The sequence below is a fragment of the Rhea pennata genome, chromosome 6 (assembly GCF_028389875.1).
Source record: "Rhea pennata isolate bPtePen1 chromosome 6, bPtePen1.pri, whole genome shotgun sequence".
In the NCBI taxonomy this organism is placed as follows: domain Eukaryota; kingdom Metazoa; phylum Chordata; class Aves; order Rheiformes; family Rheidae; genus Rhea; species Rhea pennata.
Window position 1 is genome coordinate 27,370,084 of NC_084668.1, and position 21,665 is coordinate 27,391,748.

At 36.2% G+C, this 21,665-nt stretch overlaps 1 protein-coding gene across 3 annotated transcripts in view; it reads right to left on the reverse strand.

The window, feature by feature from the left end:
* The window catches only part of PDE1A (phosphodiesterase 1A), a 118,629-nt gene extending 102,821 nt beyond the window's left edge, over positions 1-15,808 (reverse strand). For all 3 annotated transcript variants that reach the window (XM_062578437.1, XM_062578438.1, XM_062578439.1), the window contains exon 1: positions 15,396-15,808. In XM_062578437.1, the coding sequence (XP_062434421.1) occupies positions 15,396-15,448 (53 nt within the window). In that variant the 5' untranslated portion in view covers positions 15,449-15,808. The remainder of the gene's footprint in view (positions 1-15,395) is intronic.
* Positions 15,809-21,665: the final 5,857 nt, after the last annotated feature.

A 21,665-nucleotide genomic window follows, 5' to 3' on the forward strand; every position in this document is an offset into this window, starting at 1 on the left:
TATTTCTCAATTGGTCATCATACAGAGCAACTCTAGAGATGTGTAACATCTTTCTCAGCAGTTGGCCTAAAGCTTCTCTAAAATTACATGACATAGCTTTAAAATTAAAATATTATCCTCTAAGAAACTACTATTTTCAGAATTGAATCAACCATGGTTTTGTTTATCGCACTTATGACCCAAACTTATGACTACATGCCCTCAAACAAAAAAACATTACATGCCTACAATCTATGTCTAGGTTTTGTACATTTTTCTTTGCATTATAACCACTTAAAAATATGATCCTTTTATGTAAATGTAATTTTACCATCACTTCATGTATTACAGAAATCTAACTATTTTAATTTATATTAATTAGCAGATGGAATTGAAAATAATTCAGTGCTCAGTCCAAATCATTCCTGGGTAGATTTGTTTACCTTCTAGACTACTGATACTATGAAATCCTAACTATCAAGTAGCGATTTTTCTTAAATGCAATTTCATTAGAATTCTCATAATGACTACCCATGGGCACAATTATATTTGCCAATCACATCTTTATCTAGTAAAAAAACATCATCAAAAGATAGTTAGGAGAACATGGATATAATGAAATCAATCCCTTTCACCAAGCAAGTTTTGAAGATTCTATAAATACATACTTGGCAGGCTCAGATGGGCCCTTCATCTGGAAGTTTCAAACATCTGTGCTGCAGTCTAAAAAATATCGCATTAGTGGATCTGTTCATGATCCATACAACATCTTGGGACAGTGATGATAGCAATCCAATTCATCCAGTCACTCTTTATTCTGTGGATAATCGCTATACAATATTAATAAGGAAAGCTTATTGTATGACAAAGAAAACTCCTATTTTAAGTGAATATTTGTAGAATAGCAGGTGCTTTTTTAAACTAGCTACACAGTTTATCACTACCTTGAGAAAATTAAAAATAAAGACACTTTAATGTACCCATGCTGTTTGCTTACTGTTTTGGATTTCACTTAATTTCAAAAGCGGAACTCAGCTGGGCATATTTCTAGAGACACGGTTACAACATAGAATCATAGAATCAGTAAGGTTGGAAGGGACCTCTGGAGATCACCTAGTCCAACCTCCCCGTTCATTAGCAGGGTCACCTAGAGCATGGTAGACAGGGTTGCATCCAAACGGGCCTTGAATATCTCCAGAGAAGGAGACTGCGCAGCCTCTCTGGGCAACCTGCTCCAGTGCTCCGTCACTCTCACAGGGAAGAAATTCCCCCTCACGGTCAGGCGGAACTGCCTGTGCTTCAGTTTCTGCCCACTGCCTCTTGTCCTGTCACATGGGACAACTGAAAAGACCTTGGCCCCGTCCCCTTGACACCCTCCCTTCAGGTACTTATACACACTGATCAGATCCCCCCTCAGGCTTCTCTTCCCCAGGCTGAAGAGGCCCAGCTCTCGCAGTCGTTCCTCACAGGGCAGGTGCTCCAGCCCTCTGATCATCTCCGTAGCCCTCCGCTGGACTCTCCCCAGTAGCTCCATGTCTCTCTTGTCCTTGGGAGCCCAGAACTGGACACAGTACTCGAGGTGAGGCCTCCCCGGGGCTGAGTAGAGGGGCAGGATCACCTCCCTCGACCTGCTGGCAACAGTCTTTTGCTTTCATGCCTGAATTTGTTCACAGTTTAATTTCCAGTATGATAGGTACAAATTTGCATTTGGTATGGTAGCCCATCCTAAGCCTAGCTGGAATCACATTACATCTTCAAATGAGAGGTGGTAACTCAGGGCTCTATTGCCCATGTAAGCAGCCCTTTCAGTTCCAAGTTAAACATTAATTTCAACCTCCTTTGGCAGTAATTTAAACTAATTTCTTTGACTGCATGACAGTGAAGGAAAAGCTGCTCCTACTGGGCTTCATCTGGGAGATGATTCCTAACAGCTAAGACTAAGTCATGACCACGTAGTCTCCAAGTCTTTGTGCTACAGCTCTGCTTCTTTCTCTTTGCCTATACTCACTCCAGCTGTCCTGATCTACTGTCTCTACCTGCCAGGCCAGTCTTAACACATACTAGTTTGTAACGCATGACAAACGTGTTGGTAACGTGTTACTCTGGTCTTGGTGTCGTGTTAATCTGGCTGAATAGACATACCTTAAAGAAGGTAGGAGACAAAGTGAATTTTCTTGCTAAATGCACCTATGGATATAGTCACAGAGGCAGGTCTTTTCCCTGCTATTTCAGATACTCCATAGAGGAAGAATCACAATGAGTGGAAAGCAGAATGATGCCAACACCACCAATAGCTCTTCTTTTCTCTGCGTCTATTAAGCCTTGGTTCACCCAAGGATCTTGACACTGGGGACACTGGTCCTAATAACCAGCATCTGTATTTCTGCCAAAGAAAGCTTAGCAGAAGGAACATTCAGTCTGAGAGATGTCTGCTAATGAAGATGTTGTTGAAAGAGCTGCAGGGAGGGCATGGTTTGATTGTGAAACTTCCTTGGGAAAAGGACTTCATCAAGAGGATGTACATCAACACATCCAGGATTGAGGAAATTAGCTAACTAGTGAAGAAGTAGCTGCATCAGGAAGGAGGCAGAGTCCATAGCTGCATAAGGAGAAGATTAGCCACTGCCTACCTCAAGTGTCAGACAGTATTCTAGCTCTAGTGCAATTCTTCTATCCGTCAAGATCTCAAATCTGCAATAAAGAGGAGTGGCATCTTCAATGAGGGAAGAATTCACATCGCAGTTTTCTGCTAGGAGGAGTCAATGCAAGATGAAGGCCAAAAACTGTTCTTCTGCCTAAGGAGATCCTGCCAGTATTCCAGGAGTTTGTTCTGTCTTATAGGCAAAATCACAGATATTGCAATAACATGATCCATTCTCTGATTGCTGCTGCACATCCATGGTTGCTCATGATAATGCTGGGCATAGTCTTCACAAGAGTGAAACAGTCAGGGGCATAGCAAGAGTTCTAAATTTTACTTTCAGCTGACGGTAAAGGCCCAAAAGAGACAAATAAATATCAGAAGTAAATATGCAGACAAATGGTGTCGAGTGAAACAGATAGATAGAAAAATATAGGGCCTTTGGTAAGAAGTAGCTTTATTAACTGGAAGTCAGCAAGTAATCAAGTAAATATACAGCAACTACCCAAGCTGAGGAAGAGCAGAAATGGACTAAAGCACACAAAGATAACGAAGTGCTTTGACAGCTCTGTTATTTTTCTTGGTAAAACAATACAGCAGAACACAATGTATCTAGGAAAGTGTTGTTTCAGGAAGTAGAGAGATTTACAGAAAGGGAGGGAAGATGGTCAGTTATTTCAGTTTTATGCACTAAAATAGAAATCTGTTACGATATGACAGTGGAAGGAAATGTGGCTAAAAGTGGTGATGAAATGGTTGAGGTCACAGTTATAGGAAAAAAAAGGAGAAAGGTAGGAACAGAAATAATACAATATGAAAGGGAATGAACTCAGGCTAAAGAAGAAGATGAGACATTCTCATAAAGAAAGTAAGGAAATACAACTTTGGTGAAATTACCTAAGATGAGGATATGTCTGGTTGAAAAAAATTAGTAATGGTTCACTGTCAAAGTGCATCATAAGATTCTTGGTCACATATACTACATATTCTCTTTGACAGCCTGGGTGAAGGAATTGAGCTCAGTGATAAGAGCCTGTGAATGTTACCAGTATGGGTAAGGTTGCAAGTACCTAGCAGGTTAAGTAAAAATTTAATTTGGAGAAAAGGTCCTCATAACATAAATAATTGAAAAATGTTACAGAAAGGAGCTGGAGACAGTTGGTGAGGCAGCAGTACTGCAGAAAATTATCTGGGGGCTATACTGGGAATGATAATGTGAATAAGAATGGATGATGATGTAAAAGATCAAATCTTAGTGATATAAAAGGAGTGTTCTGTATACAATAAGACATAATTGTTTTTCTGTCAACTCAGCTGTAAAGGATTTGTTGCTGGAATAATCTGTCCATTTGGAGCAATCAGACCTTTAAGAAAGACACAGATACACCACAGATTGAAAAGGAAAGCAACAATACAGATCAGAAACTTGGAAAACACCATGAAATATTGAAGAAACGAATTAGTTTGACTGTATTGGTCAAAGTAAGAGAAGACTGAAAGCCAGCAAAGTAAACATAAAATTTCTTATTAAACCCCATAAACAGACGACAGAAGGAAGCAATCTTTTAAATAACTTTGGGTATGTCTTCACTGCAGATCTCAGTGTAATGGACAGATTTAGAGAGAATAGATGAAGAAGCTAAGTCAGGTGGTAAAAGCAGCCAGTAACAGATGCAGCTCTGCCTAGGTTAAGACATCCTCTTCTGGAATCTTCAGAAAGCCTTTATGTAGTCTGGTTCTACATTAAGTAATAGAATCATTAAAGCTGGGGTTTTTTACGTTCCAGGAGGATGGAATTTAAAAGGGGAGATGTGGTAACATAACAACAATATATTTTAATCTGGGCCCTGAAGAGGCAGTCATTCTGGTTTGATTAGTGTTACTGAAGATTGTTTAAAACCTGTCTGCATTTGTACATGGATTTGTTAATTTGCTTTTGTTCAGAAAACAGGAAAATACAGTTTATTACTTAGAAATGCCATCTCAGTTATTCAGGCATAATATTTCTTTAATTTTAGCTTTTATGAATCATGTTTTTATAGTGCTAATATTCTTTCTTCCTCCAGCATTAAGGAAGCTATTAATTCTGCTTCCCAACGATGTTTAACCAATTCCTTGTAATGGTCCATTATCAACAGAGAAGGTTAGTGTAAAACATCAGTTTTACACAAATTCATTTTACTTGTTTTACATAAAACTTCCAGTATGCAAAGCTACAAAAAATACATGATTATTTTTCAATTGAGAGGTTAACAGATCTATTATTCTAGTGCTGAGGACTGGGTTCTCTAAAGTAAGAGAATTAATCATCTAAGAAAGACTAGCTCATCATAAATTGTTTCTCAGTTGGCACTACCCGGAAACCAAATTAAGTTCCTCAAAAAATACAAATATTTACCCATAAACTGTGTAACAACCACCATGGTTTGGCAAAAGCAGCTCTCTTTAAGGTTTGAACAAAAACTGTGAACTTTTTTGCTCCAAGAAATCGGCAATATTGAAAGAATAAAGCTTACTTCTCTACCTTGGGCAATGTTTCAAATACTAGTTACAGGTCTGGAGGAAAGCTGAATGCCAACATTTCTGGCGAGCAGGAAATTGCTTTACGCTATTTTTGCAAACTCAAAAAGAAAACCCAAAGATCTGCTTCCTGAGTGTTTTTTTCAGAGCCCTACTTCCTTGTAGTACATTAAGGAGTAAGAAACTTTCAAAATTAATATTGAAAAAATATTACAAAGCTCACTCATGCCAGATGGAATATGACTAAACTACTAATCTCGAAATGTCTCATAATTAACATTGGAAAAGTTTGCCTAGGAAATAATACAAAACACCACAGCAGCAGTGTCCCAAACAGACCATCAGGATGGCAATAAATATTTAATATATTTCACTAGTGTCACTAGTCATCATACACTACCTAGAGATAACATGGAGTAATTAACGCAATTTATGTTGTAATATATTAGGGATGAGTAAGCATGTAAAACTGCAAATGACCATATTCTCATTAATTTCTTTGTCAGTTTACCACCTGCTTGTCTTTACATTTCCACATTACTCATTACATTTTGCATTACTCATTCTCTTTTCAAATACTTTTCCCTCTTTCAATTTTGCCTTCACTTCATTATCCAGTTTTCTCTCTTTATTTCCTTTTTATATCTTTTTCCTTCACATCATCTCTGTAAAGTTTTCTCATCCCCCTCTTACTCTCAACTGACAAATTCCTACCCAATTTCCCAGGCTGTCTCTGACACTATCTTTTGTATCCTGAAGAGTCTCTTCCACTTTTGGATGTTTTAATCCCCTCATTTCCATCCCTTACACAATCTTATCAGTATCTGCATATGTCTGGACTTCCCCTTTTCTTTTTCATCCTCTTCTTTCTATCTAATTTCTTTGACTAGTAACAGATTCTTCCCATCAGTACCTCTTTGTGATCTTTCCTACCCACACTGTAAAGAAGGTGTGTGCTTGTAACCCACAGTTCTGTGTTTGTTTTTTGTCTGAAAAAAAAGTTGCCGGAAAGTTAGGCCATGAACCTGAGATTCTTCAGGCCTAATTTACAGTGCAAATGTGGTCTCCTCTGCTTTCCCCATTCCTGATCCTCCCACTTGCCCCTTTTCCTATGCTTTCTCCCGCCTGCAATCAGCAGCTCTCTCTTCAATCCTTTCCAAAACACAGGTCTCCCTCTCCCTACAAGAATGTAGCGCTCTTCTCCATTTAAAAAATAGCTACACTTGACTCCTCCTCCATTCTTAACTAGGAACCAATCTCCACCTCCAACTTCAACTAGATGTCTGACTTGACTTTTCCTCAATTCACTGAACACTCATTCACAGCCATCGCTATTAGTTATTCTATGGTTGTGATCAGATTGCTAATATTTATAACTTTTTATGAAGCTGTCATCAAAATGTCATCAGGACACCTCTTAGCATAAAAAGATCTCAATCTAGACTGAGCCTACTAAATGTTAACATTGTACAAAAATTAATAATAATAAACACTGGATTCATTTTTGTTACGGTAAAATGTAATCTTAAAGACTAACAATTTGAGGACAGACTTCATAATACCTCAAAGATTTATGAATATCCATGCTCAGAAAGCACATATGGTAACAGTTCACCAGGCATATAATTTTTGCAAATATTTGATCTATAAATCATATTTCCATTATTGCAGCTTTTTCTTGCTCTTTTTTGTAATCATCCAACATTCTTCACTTAGATCTCATAGTATTGTACTAATAATTTTAAAACTGAAAGATGAAGCAATGGAAAATACTTCTTTTTCTATGTTTCCACGCATGCTTCTTGTTAAAAATAAAAATCTTGTTATGTCTCCACAACACAATGTAATGTCTTGTGGAGATACCCAAGCTAGCTGAAAATGAATTATGTTTGGTACCAGAAGAAATCTCAATTTGTCTGTCTAGTTTTACATTGGCCAGGCTAATTTCACACTAAGATCATGATACATAAATGAAGGTGCAGATTTTTAGTTAAGGCTATGTAGGAGATTATTTATATGAGTTAAGATATTAAGATTAGCAAACTACTTATATTAGCCAAGTTAGGATCTCCAGCTGATCCCACATTATGCATGAAGAAATATGTGCCTGGGTTTTCAAGTGCTTTGTGTCTTCCACTTCCTAAAATGCCGACTCTCAGGTTCCCATCTCTAAGTAAAACCAGACTGCCAGAAAAGAACACTGAAGCAAATGGTAATATTTCAAATACAATACCCCAAATGGCCTACTAACTTGCTAATTGACAACACAGTAATAATTGTATACTACCAGCTTATCTCAGGAAACCACAGATTTATGCTAATTTCTAATCACAAGATGAGAAAAAAAATGTTTAAATGACCATTCATTTTAAATGGTCATATCAGCAAGATTAGATATTGTATGTTATTCTCAGCCAATGCAGTTGTCCACCATGGTGACCAAAAGTCACATTTTTTAAACAAATTTAAAATTATTCTTGACAGTAGGACTGAGAAAATATTTTGAGATCACAATCCCAAAGTTTTCTATAAACCACTCCTCAGCCTCTCTTTTGGCTCTGCTAATTTTCTAAATAACTTTGTCATTTTCCTCATAGACATCACAGTCATGTCAAAAAGTTTTTATATTTAAAGTATAAACTCTCTTTAATGCCTTGTCTAATCTTGTTTTCACCTTTGCCTATTTTAAAAAAATCAGTTCAATATAGTTATCATTCTTAGGTGGGTAGTTTTGTGTCTTAGGTGACAGTTTTGTGTCATTTTTTCCATTATTAGCCTTCACTATGTACATAGAAGGAGAAATATCAGAGAATAAAAATTAATGTTTGCAAGTGTGAGCTGATTTAATAGCAAATTAAACATTTCAGAAGAGAAGTCAAGATTTTCATAGTGTCCAGTAATAAACAGAATATTGGATTGGATTGTTTTTATTATTATCTCCTAGCTTGCAAATCAATTTAATGACATTGTCTGATATCTTTTTAAGGGAGGGCAAGCCAAAAGTATTGTGAATACTGAGTATACTGGAATATTAAGTCTGTGGCAGAAAAAAAAGAAAGAAATATTTTAAACATTGCGTCTTCCAGACATACTCTGCTCCTATTCTTCTATATAATGGAGATAATTTCCAAGCAGATTAACAAACAAATAGTAACCAGCATCTCAAGAGCCCTGACCAACCACAACATATGTGACTCTACTACATGGGCGAATCAGCATAGACAAGCGATAGTTTTCTTACACAGCTTTCCTGCATGGACATGAAGCTCGCTACAATGAGACAAGATAGGTAACGTATTCTGGGGGAACTGTAAGTAGTGCTTCAGCCACAGGAAATCCAAAATTAATGTTCTTAAATTATACTAGGCCATTTTAACCTATGACTTTCCAGAAAAGGATAATGCAAAGAAGGAGTAAAAATGTCTGCCACCAAACTGAAAGCTGCAAGTTCTGTGAGGTAGAAAATTGACTCTCATCTTTTACTATAACTCCTGTTCCTACCACTTTGAATGTAGAAATCACTATTGATCTGTGGGGGAAGCTAATGCTTGCCTTTCCACCAAATCCAGTTATGGCATTTCTGCTTCATTCATTGTCACTTTTGTCCCCCAAAAAGTCGAGAACGTAGTTTAGCAGGCTATTAGCGCTGATAGAAATATTAGCTCTGACGAAACATACTTCCAATACAATTTTTTCACAAAATGGCCAAGGCCCCAAATAGTTGCATATTTCAAATCTGCCTCCAAAATAGGTCAAATCCTCCCCAGATTAAATTACATTTTCATTCATCTTTCAGAGAAAAATAGGGGGAAAAAATCCTCATCAGGAAAAAAATGAAACTTTTTGAAAAGGTTTTTGAAAGTTTTGACACTTGTGCCTTCTTCACATTCTCTTCTTGAAGAAGTTTTGCCACAAAGTCTCACTGTTCATCACTCCTATTTCTTCAGTGATAACTGCAAAAGTTCTTCTGTTCCCTTCTTAACTTGTCCAAAAAGCCACTGACAATGCCTGATCTGCTGCTGCTCTTCTGCTACCATCTGAAAAATTGCCTCTTTCTGATTTTGGGGGAGGCATAATCTGACTTTCTTGTGAAGGTCCTTCTATCTCATTACATTCTCATTACATTCTCATTAATGAACAGCCTTCAGTTAGGAAGTTTAGCATACTAATATGTAAAAAATGCAAACAGGTCTCATCTATCACCAGATTTTGTTTTCTGCTATCAAAACTACCATAATAAATAATCCCCTTCATAAAGCTATCTTAGGAACAAGTTAGAGTTTCCTCCATCACTTTCACAGAAATACTTTTCCAGACTAGCATCACTTGGCTGGCTACAAACGTTCTTCTAATGTCCTACCTCAATCTAGTTATGGCCAAGTTACCCATATTATTATATTGCATGCTACACTGTAATGCATTACTACCTCATTTCATTTAAAGCAGGGTTTTTTTCTTGCTAAAATTCCTAAAATGTATTCATTCACCTTCTAGTATGATTAAGGGGTTGAATACTAACATTTGGACAGCTGTTCAAATGTGTCTGAATAGCTTCAAGCTATAAAAGCAAATGTTAGACATTCGCTTCTTTTCCTTTGTACTTTTTTGTACTTGGCTCTGCCTCCTTTCAATCTACTTATTGAAAAGAATGTGTATCATTTCTCTAGAAATTGGATTATCCATGGCTTCTCCTTACTTCATCTACTATCCTGTCTTCTGCTTTTCTGATTTACAAAATGCCACTGACTACACAGTTTCCTGATGTACTGCTTTATACTTCATCCTTCCTTCCACTGTCTTCTAGAATTGTCAGGCTCTCAAAAGCAGTGCAATTTACTTGCCTGGATTTCTAAGATCCTTTTACACCATTTCTAATGTCTAGATACTCCTCAAAAATGTTTTCATTTTTTGCTTCAGTTAAATTACTTTCTCACATCATCTTACCATGTCTCGGGCAGATGCTCTTCTTTCTCTTGATCCTCCTCCCAAAGCCCAGTTTCTCTATCATTACTTTTTACGTCAACTTTCTCACAGTCCTGACTTCTAAGTTAACTCTTCTAATGCACAACCATTTAAAAAAATTATTAACAGTTTAAACCAACAGACAGCTGTATAGCATCTTTGGGTATTTACCCATCAGCATAGCCATTAGAGCCACACAAGAATAGGTAGAAGTCAGCATGTCAGGAGAAAATACAAAAGGGTAAGTAGGTGGCAATGTAGCAACATCAGCCACAGGAGGGCCATAGCCGTGAACTTTACGTAGCCTTGTAGAAGTTGCAGTAAATTACTTTGTCATTAGGGCAAGGGATTGTCAAGTAACGAATAGTGATTCCAGGTTTTTCCTGGGGAGCTGTACCTTTGTGTTCAACCCTTTCCTTAAAGCAAGAACAAATGATGACTGCATCTTCTCTTCCCTGCCCACTTCCCTCCTACAGTACAGGAATAAATTACCACTCATTAAATTAATATGCTACATTAATTTACAATTAGGCGATCACTAACAATAATGATATATAATGTACATTCATAGTAATTGCAGTACATAATTCAACATAAACCTAGCAAAGTTTCCCACACATCTGCTTATTCCCTATACAAAGTATAAAGATAATAATTTGAATCAGTAGAAGGCCACTAAACAAAAAGGGAGAAAATAGCAATTTTTATGAGCTTCTAAGCAGCCCCTGTGTAGTTTTAAAATATACTACTTTTTAGGCCACCCACACGAATATCAATTGTTTCTACAATTACTACAGAGCTATATGCTTCCTTTTCACATGACAACCTAATTTTGTACCTTTTCTATGGACACTGGGTGAAGAATTGCAAGTATCAGGTATGCCCATGCAAAATACAAGCATATATATTCAACATCACCATACTGCATGGTAACCATAGGCTAAAAAGAGAAAAGGTAGAACTCATGAATAGAAAAAAATTAATATATTAGTGTTCTCTCATAAGAGGATATGCTTGCTTGTGGTAAGGGTCTTTTGAATGTTCTGTGCTTCTAGATGGAGAAAAAAAAAAAGAAAGGAAAGAAAGAAAAAAGAAGCCATGTAAGGGCATTTCACTGCTGGTTATTTTTTGCTAGAAAACATTTGTTAGTGTATTTTTTTAAGAGGAAGAGAGCTTCTGCCAACAAATTATAATGTCTAGAAGTCACAGAGCATGCTGTTTCTACATTTTATTACATTATATGTAAGTTATAAAAACAGAAGTTACTGATATGGATTATTTTTCTTTCACAATTTATGGCAGTATGGACATTTTCTGAAAACCAAATCTTTGTAAACATTTGCAGTCTACTGTGCAGTTGCCACTCGGCATTACCTAAATGCCCAGTGGTGGTATAAGAACTATCTGAAAATAACTTCTGCCAGTGGGATACAGTAAGGTTCAGCACCCAGCTTTTGGAGCTCATTTTATCCTAGGATAACATCAGCCGTACATATTTTAAAGGATGGCAAGCCAGAGACCAAAGAGACAGGACTGGGCCATTTTCTTTGTAAAGGAGAAGTTGAAGTACAGAGAGAGCTGGTTTAGATAACTGCAATTAACACAATATTCCTATATATAATAAGCAAAGATTCTGCAACAACGGCAACAGTACGAGGAATTTCTTTGACAAGCAGAAACCATAGAAAAGATAATAATAGAGCTCCCTGAAGAATGGGAAAACAAGTATTTTTCACTCTTGTTCTTTCTCCTGCTTTCAGCACCATGAGCCATGTTTTCCTGTCCCCGCTGCTCTGAGTGCAAACCGTTAATCCAAAATCATGAGCTCAAGAGAATGTGCACAACAGAAAAGAGAGGTAATTTGAAGCTAATGCATTAACATTTTTAAAATACATTAAGAGCCTTAAATAAAAGATATTATATAGCAATGACAAATTCTTCTGTATTATCCAACTGCGATTGCTCTGGAAATCTTGAAAAATCTCTTGTGGATGTCTTGAAAAAAATTCCAGCCTTACTTCAATCCTACCAAAGTAGAGATAACAGAAGAACAACTTTTCTCATAATATTCTGAGCCTTTTGCTTCCACTCACTGTCAAGACAGGAAGACCAAAGTTATACCAAAAAAAGAAGACCAAAGTAGAGTACAGAAAAACATCAGCTTCAGTATAAGATTTGAGTAAAGAATTGTATAGTTCCTTATTTTAATAGAAATCATAGAAATTTGGAATAACAATATCTATTATGCCATTTAATCTATGCCCTTGGCAGAGAAGGATGTGTTCCCTACAGTGCATTTTATATGGCTTTTTTTCAGGCCAATTTGAAACATCAGAGCTATGAGGCCCCACTGCTTGGTTTGGTAAAATTGTTTTTGTTTATTGTTTGAATGATTTTGACCATCTCCAGTTGCAGCAAATATGCACAATACATAGCAATTCTTAATAATAAACATGGAATGTTTTCAGTAATTTATACTAGCATTAAAACAGCTAGGGAATACCCAAGCCATGACATGTGCTGAAATATCTCTTTGCATATAACAGGCTATTCTTCTGATACTAAGGGAAGTGGGAATCTCTAAGCATTTGGAGCTTGGTTTCTGATGCAATTACCAATTTTTATCCAAACTGATATGCTTAAGTAAGCATTTATATATTAGTTGGCTTTTTTTTTATTCTATTTCTTGAATGATTTTTTTTTTTTAGTTATTTTCAAGCATGACTGGGTAGGAAATATCAGAATTCCACTACCTTCCCATTATATTCCTATTTTTACTCCTCCGTGAATGCAAGTATTACAAAAAGTTTGAAAATTAAACAGAAATATCTTTTTATTACTGATTTTCAAGTCTGAAATTATAATAGTTCTCCTACTATTATGCAGAGTATTGGTGATATTTAAGGGATTGTTTAGAATAAATACTGAGTTTATTTTTCACATTACCTTCAAAGCAACTCAAGTAAAAGTATAGATCCACAGTAGATTTAACTTTGCTTAGTAGGAAGGAAGATATTCATATGTACTTCTGATGTAGAAGTACAACCACAGTTAGTGCTTGATGTAGGTGACATATGGACAGAAATGCAAAAATAATATGGGTAATTTGTTATTTTCCTCAATTTTTGAGGAAAGAATTGTTTGAAATGACAATTCAGTTATCTGGATGCAAGGTTTGTGCCTTATAAAGCCACCTCACTTAAATGCAGAGGGAATTACTGAATTCAAAGAACTGAGACTAAATCTTCATGTTACTGTAAGCACACTTTTTCAGTTGGGAAATACTTTCCAAAATCATAAGGAAAATGAACACACATTAAAAAAAAATCAGCTGTTTAACATACTATGATAGCATCTGTATTTACTGTACATGATATAATCTTTATGGCGTAAGGAGATTGTCGTTCTGTTTGAGCTGCCTAAAATATTACATTGGTCTTGACCTTGGAAACGCTTCTTAAGCATTTACTGTAGGACAAGAGAGATCCTTTGCCAGAGAATAACTTTGGTGCCATGGAATCTGAGGGGGCTTTCCATATTAGCAGTTTTCGAGTCTGGGATTAAAGGAGCCAACACTAGTTAGTTGCAGTTCTGTATTTAAAACTGATTTGCAAGAAATGGTTCAGGCAAGAAATGCTGAAACTTCTTTGATTTCACTGAGTTAAAGTTTCCTCCCAAAAGACAATTTACTGAAACATCCATAAGAAAGCCTTTGCAAACCACCTAGTACTGAATTAGCTACACCAGATTTCTATAGCAGATTTCCAAAAACATCAGGAAATACGCACTTATTGTGCCCCAATTCTAACAGCCCCAAAAGTCTGCAAAGAATGTCTTTAAAATAAATTTTTTAAATGTCACAGTTTATTATATTAGCTTATTATAAATCCTCAATAATGACTGTTGATGTTTAAACAAAAATATAGTGAACTAAGGCTATAAGCCTAAATATAAAGATATCACTCAAGGGAATATCGAACATTTCTTAATCATCAATCAAAAGCTTTCTACAAAATAACTGTTAAATTTGTTAAAGTAGGGTACAAAATGTTTAATCTACGACGCAAATTGCATAGGAAATCCACGCAGTTTAGGACATTCTAAATTAAGGTTGATAGTTACGCCATTTTCTTCTCACAGCACCTTATAACATCCGTATTTCCTTCCTATACCATAACAGTAACACTCCTGAAAAATTTTTCCGTACTTAATAGCCATAAAAAATCCTGTGATTATTACCCGTCTGAATTTACCCTGAAGCTTGGCTACTAACCATTACTGCCATTCCATAATCTAGGACATCAGCAAAGGCCATCCAATAAGTTACAATCCTGTATTTGCTCTGGGGTCATCTATAACCTTCTATTATTTGTCATATCAACACTGTGGTTAGAACAGCCTATTGAGATCACCCAGTAAGAGTTAAGAGTATTGTTAAAGATGCCACCAGTTATGAACAGGAGTGTGAACTACTGAAGGTTTATTTAATTTTATAGCCACTGAATCTTTGTTCATAATAGTTTGATAGATGCTATTTCCCATGCAAGGTCACTTGATCTGAAACTACAACTGGCCACAAGAAAGAAAGGAATTTCCTAGGGTAAAAATCAGAAGTAACCTAGGTCTGTAAAAAGAATTTTTATAATTGAATTTAAAATATAAAGCAATTAGAAATCCAAAAGACATTGCATAGATCAAAATTACATGTGTTGGAAACAGTGAAGAATCACCTCACAAAACCTCTACTTGTTACTCCTTAAACTTGAACCTTTCCTATCAGAAAAGTCCTATGGATTAGCTATACTTCATACTCAGCTGCAAGTCTCTGCAAGCAAGCTACTTGACTCTGAAAGGTGTATCATTTCAAGTATGAAAATCCTGCCATCCAGACACAATCAGCTAAATCAATCAAGAACAATATTCCGCTTTTAAAGAGCTCTATAATTCCAGAATACACTGAGGGACTGCAGAGCTGTACAAACACAAAACAAAACAAAAAGTTTTCAAGAGCTATGCTGGTCCTCTTTCATAATAAAGCCAATCCCACAAAAAAATGTGGGATGACTGAGAGGAAAGAAAAAGAACTTCCACAAAGTCTCAGTACAAGTGGATGAAATATATTCTGAGCACCAAAACATCTAATATGTTACTAGGATACGCAATGTTAAACTTTAAACTATTTCTCTTAAACTATTTTGTTCTGTGCTTGCATATGAAATTTAAGTTAGCAAGTAGGATCTAGAGAGTAAAGTTCATAACATTTTCAGTTCAAAGTAACCATAACATCACTTACCTAAAGATTGGTCTTTGGAGATGCTTTTTCTTGATTGAAACACAATCATCCATTTAAAGAAGGAAAAAAGACTTCTTCCAGCAAATAACTCCAAAAAGGCCAGGCAGTAATCTGGAAACTTGTTCTTAGCTACTGTGCTGCCGAGAGCACACAGAACGATATTTTGGTGCTGGGGGAAGCCTCCCTCCCTCTCTCTGACTGTTGAGCAAAAAAGGGCCATAGAGGCCACATAAGCCAGGCACGTCCGTGCGCTACCAAACTGTGCAGGCTGTGCAAAAGCACTGGAGTCAATTTGATTGAAACACGAAATAGTACTGGATTCCTTTCAACTGTGCAAGAAAAAAGGGAAGCTTTGCCAAGTGCTACCCAGGTAAAAATTTGTTAGATTATTCCAGCCATGAGAACACTTCTTACACATGCTGGTCAAAGTCTTAAATGCAGAGTCACTCTCTCTCTCTCTCTCTCTTTAAAACACACTGTTCCGAGGCTCAACTTTTTTTTCTTCAAAATAAAAGTTGTGCAGCTGTTTCAGCATTCCCATGCGAGTACCTTCAGAAAGTTTGTTCTGGTAAAAGAGCTGTACACAAATTAATGAAGATGGATGGATCTGGTCTGTTAGGCTGGCTCTACTTCAAGAGATTGTAATTATTTTACAATCTGGCTTTTATTCACTCTGGATGATGTGTGGATATAACTATGCAAATTAAAGCACTGCTCATAATTTTTAGCATTCATAACCTAATAACCTCAGTTGGCTGAAGCAGAATATGGTGTTTGCAGCCGGTATAACCAAAACTACATAAAACAAACCAATACTACATTAGTGAGGAAAACAAAAACAACCAAAATCAGATAGTGGCAGTAGCAAATCATTATTGTTTGCAAGAAAAAAATCTCAACAGAAATTCAAACTCAAGGGCTTACTCTGACGTCACATGAACATAAATCAGGAAGACTTCAACCAGAGTGAACAGAGGCAGTAAAGAAAGCTGTAAAGCAGCAGTGGCTCACCATGGTTCTGGGTGAAATGAGAATGGCTCAGGAGAGATGCCATCTCCTGAGCACCTCCAGGGGCAATACCAAAGCTGTGCTGCCACTGGGCTTGATGGTAACAGGAAACCCAGCTACTGCAGAAGTAAACCAGCACCTCAACATCATCGCATGTGTAGCTGTACATCTTGGCCATACCCTGGAACTGCATGCCACCTTCCTGCAAAGAAAGGAAAGGCTCTGCTGCCGTTGTTTCTTCTCTGTGACCCAGTACTGAAGCTTCCTTTCAACTTAACTCTTAAAATGCGCTTGGTAGCTTTCATAACACTCCTAGTGAGGTGAAGTTTTTAATGTGTGACAAGAAGGATCAGAAAGGTTGGTCATCCCCTGCAACTGCATTAGGGGATGGAGGGAGAGCAGAAGAGCGCTAAATTTCCACATTCAAGTATGCAATACTGCCAAAATCAAATTACTTTTGAGGGAAATTATAAATCAGTAAAAAAAGAATAAGTAATACTGAGATCTGTCTTAGACTGTATATGACTAAGAAAATGAACATTACATTATGCACAATTTTTTATGAATTTTACAAAATTTCCACGAATTAACAACATATAACTTTCAGAGAGATAATATTATTCTAGCAACAAATATTTTCACATGGTAAAATGTAGCAATTTAGTAGATTTTACTGAAATGGCTAAAATCTCTTCTTAGATCTAATATTTATTGCTTACAGAACAGAGTGATAGTGTAAAGTTTGGTTAGCCTAGAAAGACCCAGAAACTGATCCCCATACTATGTAAAATTATTTTCCTGACCCAATCATGGAGAAATTAGGTAAAGGAAAAATGATCAGACATCCATCACCAGATATTTTTTGTTCATCTGGTTTCACCCTGCCTACCCTTCACTTCATTAATTTGAGAAGTAGATAGGAGTACACCATCACAGATTAGTTTTTGTCAAGATCTTAAAGATCTTGAGGATGTTTGCTCAAACACAAGCAGTGTTTAGAAAATGAAGAAGTTTTAATGTTGAAATATTTTTAAAGCCTTTTAGCTAGTCATGATCTTACTTTTTGCTGCCTGTCAAGATTCACATTTTTTTCTATGTAGTTTTCTGCCTCTGATTTCAGCTTTTCAAAATAATTTTCTGCTTTTAGAAATATGTCAAATCACTGCCTATCACTATCTAGACAAAGCAGATCATGGAAAAAACTTCTCTTTTCTTTCTTTTCACATTATGTGTATAGGACAGTTTTTTTCTGTTATCCAGAGGGACTAGCTGTAAGTCAGGGTAAAGATCCTGATATCTTCTGAGAGTTTCTAGAAAAAAATCTACAAATTCTCAGTGAGAGCTATACTAAATATGTTATTTTCCAGTTAACTCCTACCCTTTCATTTAGCAGTTCTGCCGCTCCTGAAACTAGTAAACACTTTAAAAGTAATTTTTTTCTGGGTCTAGTCCAGTGAATATTGTCATTCATGGGACTTCAAATCAAGCATGGAACCGAAGAAAGTGTTATTTGGTGGAAGTGAAATTCCTGCAGTGTGGTTACTCTGGATACAAGGAATTTGACAGTTGCTTACAAAAAAAAAAAAAAAAAAAAAAGAGGGAGAGAAAGAAAATTGCAATGACAAATAAATATTAAAATGGTGACAGAACTTTGTTTTAATTACATTGTTTCATCTTCCCAATAACCCTTTTGTGCATTTAAAGTCATGGAAAATTTCCCTATAATATCAAGAAATCAGTTCTTCATGTAGAAAAAGTATTCACACAAATTCTTCAGTAAAGGGCATTTCAGAAAAATGTGACAGATTAACTGGACTATTTGAAGCCTGAATCCCACTAAAATTACTCCTATATTGTTCAGTGGAAAAATACAAGGAAAACTGACCAGCATGTAACTTATTGCGGATTACAGTACTATAGCATAATGCAGTGATATTAGTTAATCACATGGCATCCTCGGATCAGATACACTGAATGGATGTATTTTTATTAGAAAGAGGAAGCATTTTTCATGAAAGCATTATTGGAGTTCTAAAAAATCTTCTATAGATAATCTTCACTTTATTTCTTGCCTCAGACTAATCCTTTCAGGAGCAACTAGAATGGTAAAAATCTATTGAAAAAATGCCCTAGAGATTGCTTATTTAATTTGCCAGCATTGGATGAAATTCAAGCAGAAAACTCCTGAATTGTTTGTTTCCAATTTTTTCCAATTATTGTTGCTATTGTTTGTCCATTACAACAACAGACTGCTGTTTTTTCTACGTGATGCAAGCTATTTTTATTTCATCTCCCATGCATACATTCATGTGAAAACAGACTTCGCAGCATACAAAAGTATACAAAAGTACATCTTACTGTTCACAAAACCTGAGTTTGGCCATCCTCAAGATCTATAGCAATAGTCAAGTGATTTGATATCTAGTACTATTTCTTAATTCAAATGACTGTACGTGAGTTAGAACCCAATATACTTTTACTCTATTTGCTTTAATTGCATAATGATCTGTAGGTTCTGCTACAAGTCTAGGAATGTAATTACTTTTCCTACTTTAATTTCAAACCTATGGGCAATTAATACAGTAAATTTAGGAACCAGTAATCTGTAGGCGCCTAAAAAACAGACTATTTATTCTTTCTAACTAAAATATCTATCAGCAAAATAAGATTGATAGTGAGGGCTAAGGGCACATCTACCCCAGCAGACAGAAGGATGGGTGGGAGGACCAACAGAAATGGAGGACAGAGAAACTCCAAAACCATGTATAGGAAAAAGAAATAGTCTTTATGAAGCTGCTGGAATGTAAGTGAAAAAAATAACTAGTAACCTGTACTGGAAGAGTACTGGTTCTCTCAAAACGGAAAGATAATTTATGTAGGAAACTCTCTGTCCCAAGGCCAGCACTATTCAATGTTTTCTTCAATGACTTGGATATGTTATATGCTTAGTCCATCACAGGCAATACTTGACTAGTAAGTTCTCCTGACAACGCATTCTGAAATTTAACCTAATGGCTTCTCCAAGCTTGAAAGCCAGACAGTACTGCAGATAACTGTGACTTGATCAGAATCCAGAGAGAAAAGCTGGCAAACATTACTCGTTCTATCGCAGTGCATGTGGTAAAGCTCGGTGCAAACAGTTGTGTGGGTCTTTAAGATCTGGCTTCCCTTTTCACCTCTCATAAGTATGAATATTTATAAAATTGTTTTATTCTCCCTCTTGCTTTCCCTGTTTACACATGCACACAAACTAAGCACAGAGGCTTACGTCAACGCTATCATACAGGAGATTTTAATTTTCCTGCTAAGACTTTCCTGCTCAGACTGGAAGACAGGAACCAGGTTTAAGGAGGCTTCCCAGGCCTTTCGTTTTGCTTTTTTATTTTAATATATCTAAAGATTTCTAGGGAAGCTCTAAGCAAATAAGTGAAACTTCCACATAAAACCCAGTGTCACTGTTTTCTTTTACACCCAACAAGTTCTCTTTACAAACATGCTCTTGCATTTTTTTGATTGGAGAATCCTATTTTATAAACCTATGTCTCCCTGTCTGATAATCCCAGTAAATATCCTACCGGTCCCTTCCTTTTTCAGGGTTTCTTTGGATCTGTCATCACCTGCAATATTCCAGAAGATGACCTTCTCTACTCCAGTACCTGCAGGAAGTGACTCATCCAATATGTCTTAAACACCAAATGGTGCCATTTGATGGTACTTTTCTTTCACTCTCCTTCACAGAAGAGAAGACTAGACCCTTAAACAGCTAGCTTAGATCAGAGGGCAAGTTCCCTGGAATTTACAATATATTGAACCTGAATGATACTTTATCATAAAAACAGTAGCATTAGTTAATCTTCAAGTAACTAAAGATACAGAATTATCCTTTTTAACAATGAATAAAGATAACTTCTAGAATCCTGCTACTTGACCATGACGTGCCACAAGACTAACTAGTTGTTGAAGTACAGGCTGCAAGTCTAATAGTACGAGAAAGAGAAGCCCAGCAGTCCAGACTGAACAACATACCATAAAATATATGTCAATAATAGCTAGACAGATGAACAGACAGATAGATAGATTGATCTATGTAGATATCTACAATAAATACATAGATCTACCTATAAATACATATCCGATACCAATGGACACTGTCTCACAAGGACATTGCTTATCTAGGTCAATATAACTCTTCTGAAGATCACGACTAGTATCAGTCATATTTATTTGATTCTACTTAGTATTATTAGGATTTTATACTTGGCATCTTTAGTGAAGAGGAAAAAACAGGAGGGGGGGAAGAAATGGGAAGGAGAAAGAAATTCCTTTGGGATATAAGATGCTAAATTAGTACTGAGATACACAAGTCAAACTTGGCATTCTTTGGTTTTGAGCCAGTGCAATATTATTATTGGCCACTGTGGATGGAACTTCTGTCTTTATTGGAAAACAATGTAATTGATTTGCTGTGTGCTTTCTAAATGCATAAATATAACAGCAACTTCTGAGTAATTCTGAGTGTTACACTTCAAGGGAAAAAAGTGGTAATAAAATGCCTGTTACTGACAGGATATAGAATATTAGCAAAAATGGTGGCTAACTCTTTCAAGATATTAATTAAAAAAGACAGGTAACATTTTAAAGATAATAATTAAAATGTATGTGACAGTGTAAGTATTTGGTATAATTCTTAAAGATAGCAAAAACTAGTTTAGAACTATATCCAAATTTATCCAGAAAGGAAAGCAGGAGTAACCTGTGGCATGTTAAGAATGGCTATTGGACAGCTGCAGGATCATGACCAAAAGAATTTCTCTACTAAACTGCAGTTCCCCAGGGGAAATATAGTGGCTTTTAATAGGACAGAGACTATACTAGAAGAAATCAGAAGAAATATGGTAGACAGTGGTTGTTCACTCCTTGAGCTATATTTGATGAAGAAAGAAGCTCTTAAGAACCCATGAAATTTATGAAAGCTATGAAACCTGTGTCAATTTTCTCTATATACAATACAAGTTCCCATTTGAAAGATACGAATAAAGAGGCAAGAATGTATTTTTCTTAATTAGAGTTCAAACCCAGCTTTACCCTTCCATGTAGGTAGGGATACTTTCCCAGAGTATGAAGTTCAAGTGACCTTTTAACAACCATCAGTAATGTGTATTAGAGAAACAATTGCCAGAGAGCTGAAAGAACTGAAGCCCTGTTCCTACTAACGGTATATGGAAAATAAATCATAGTTTTTAATACTTTTTTCGGGCAATA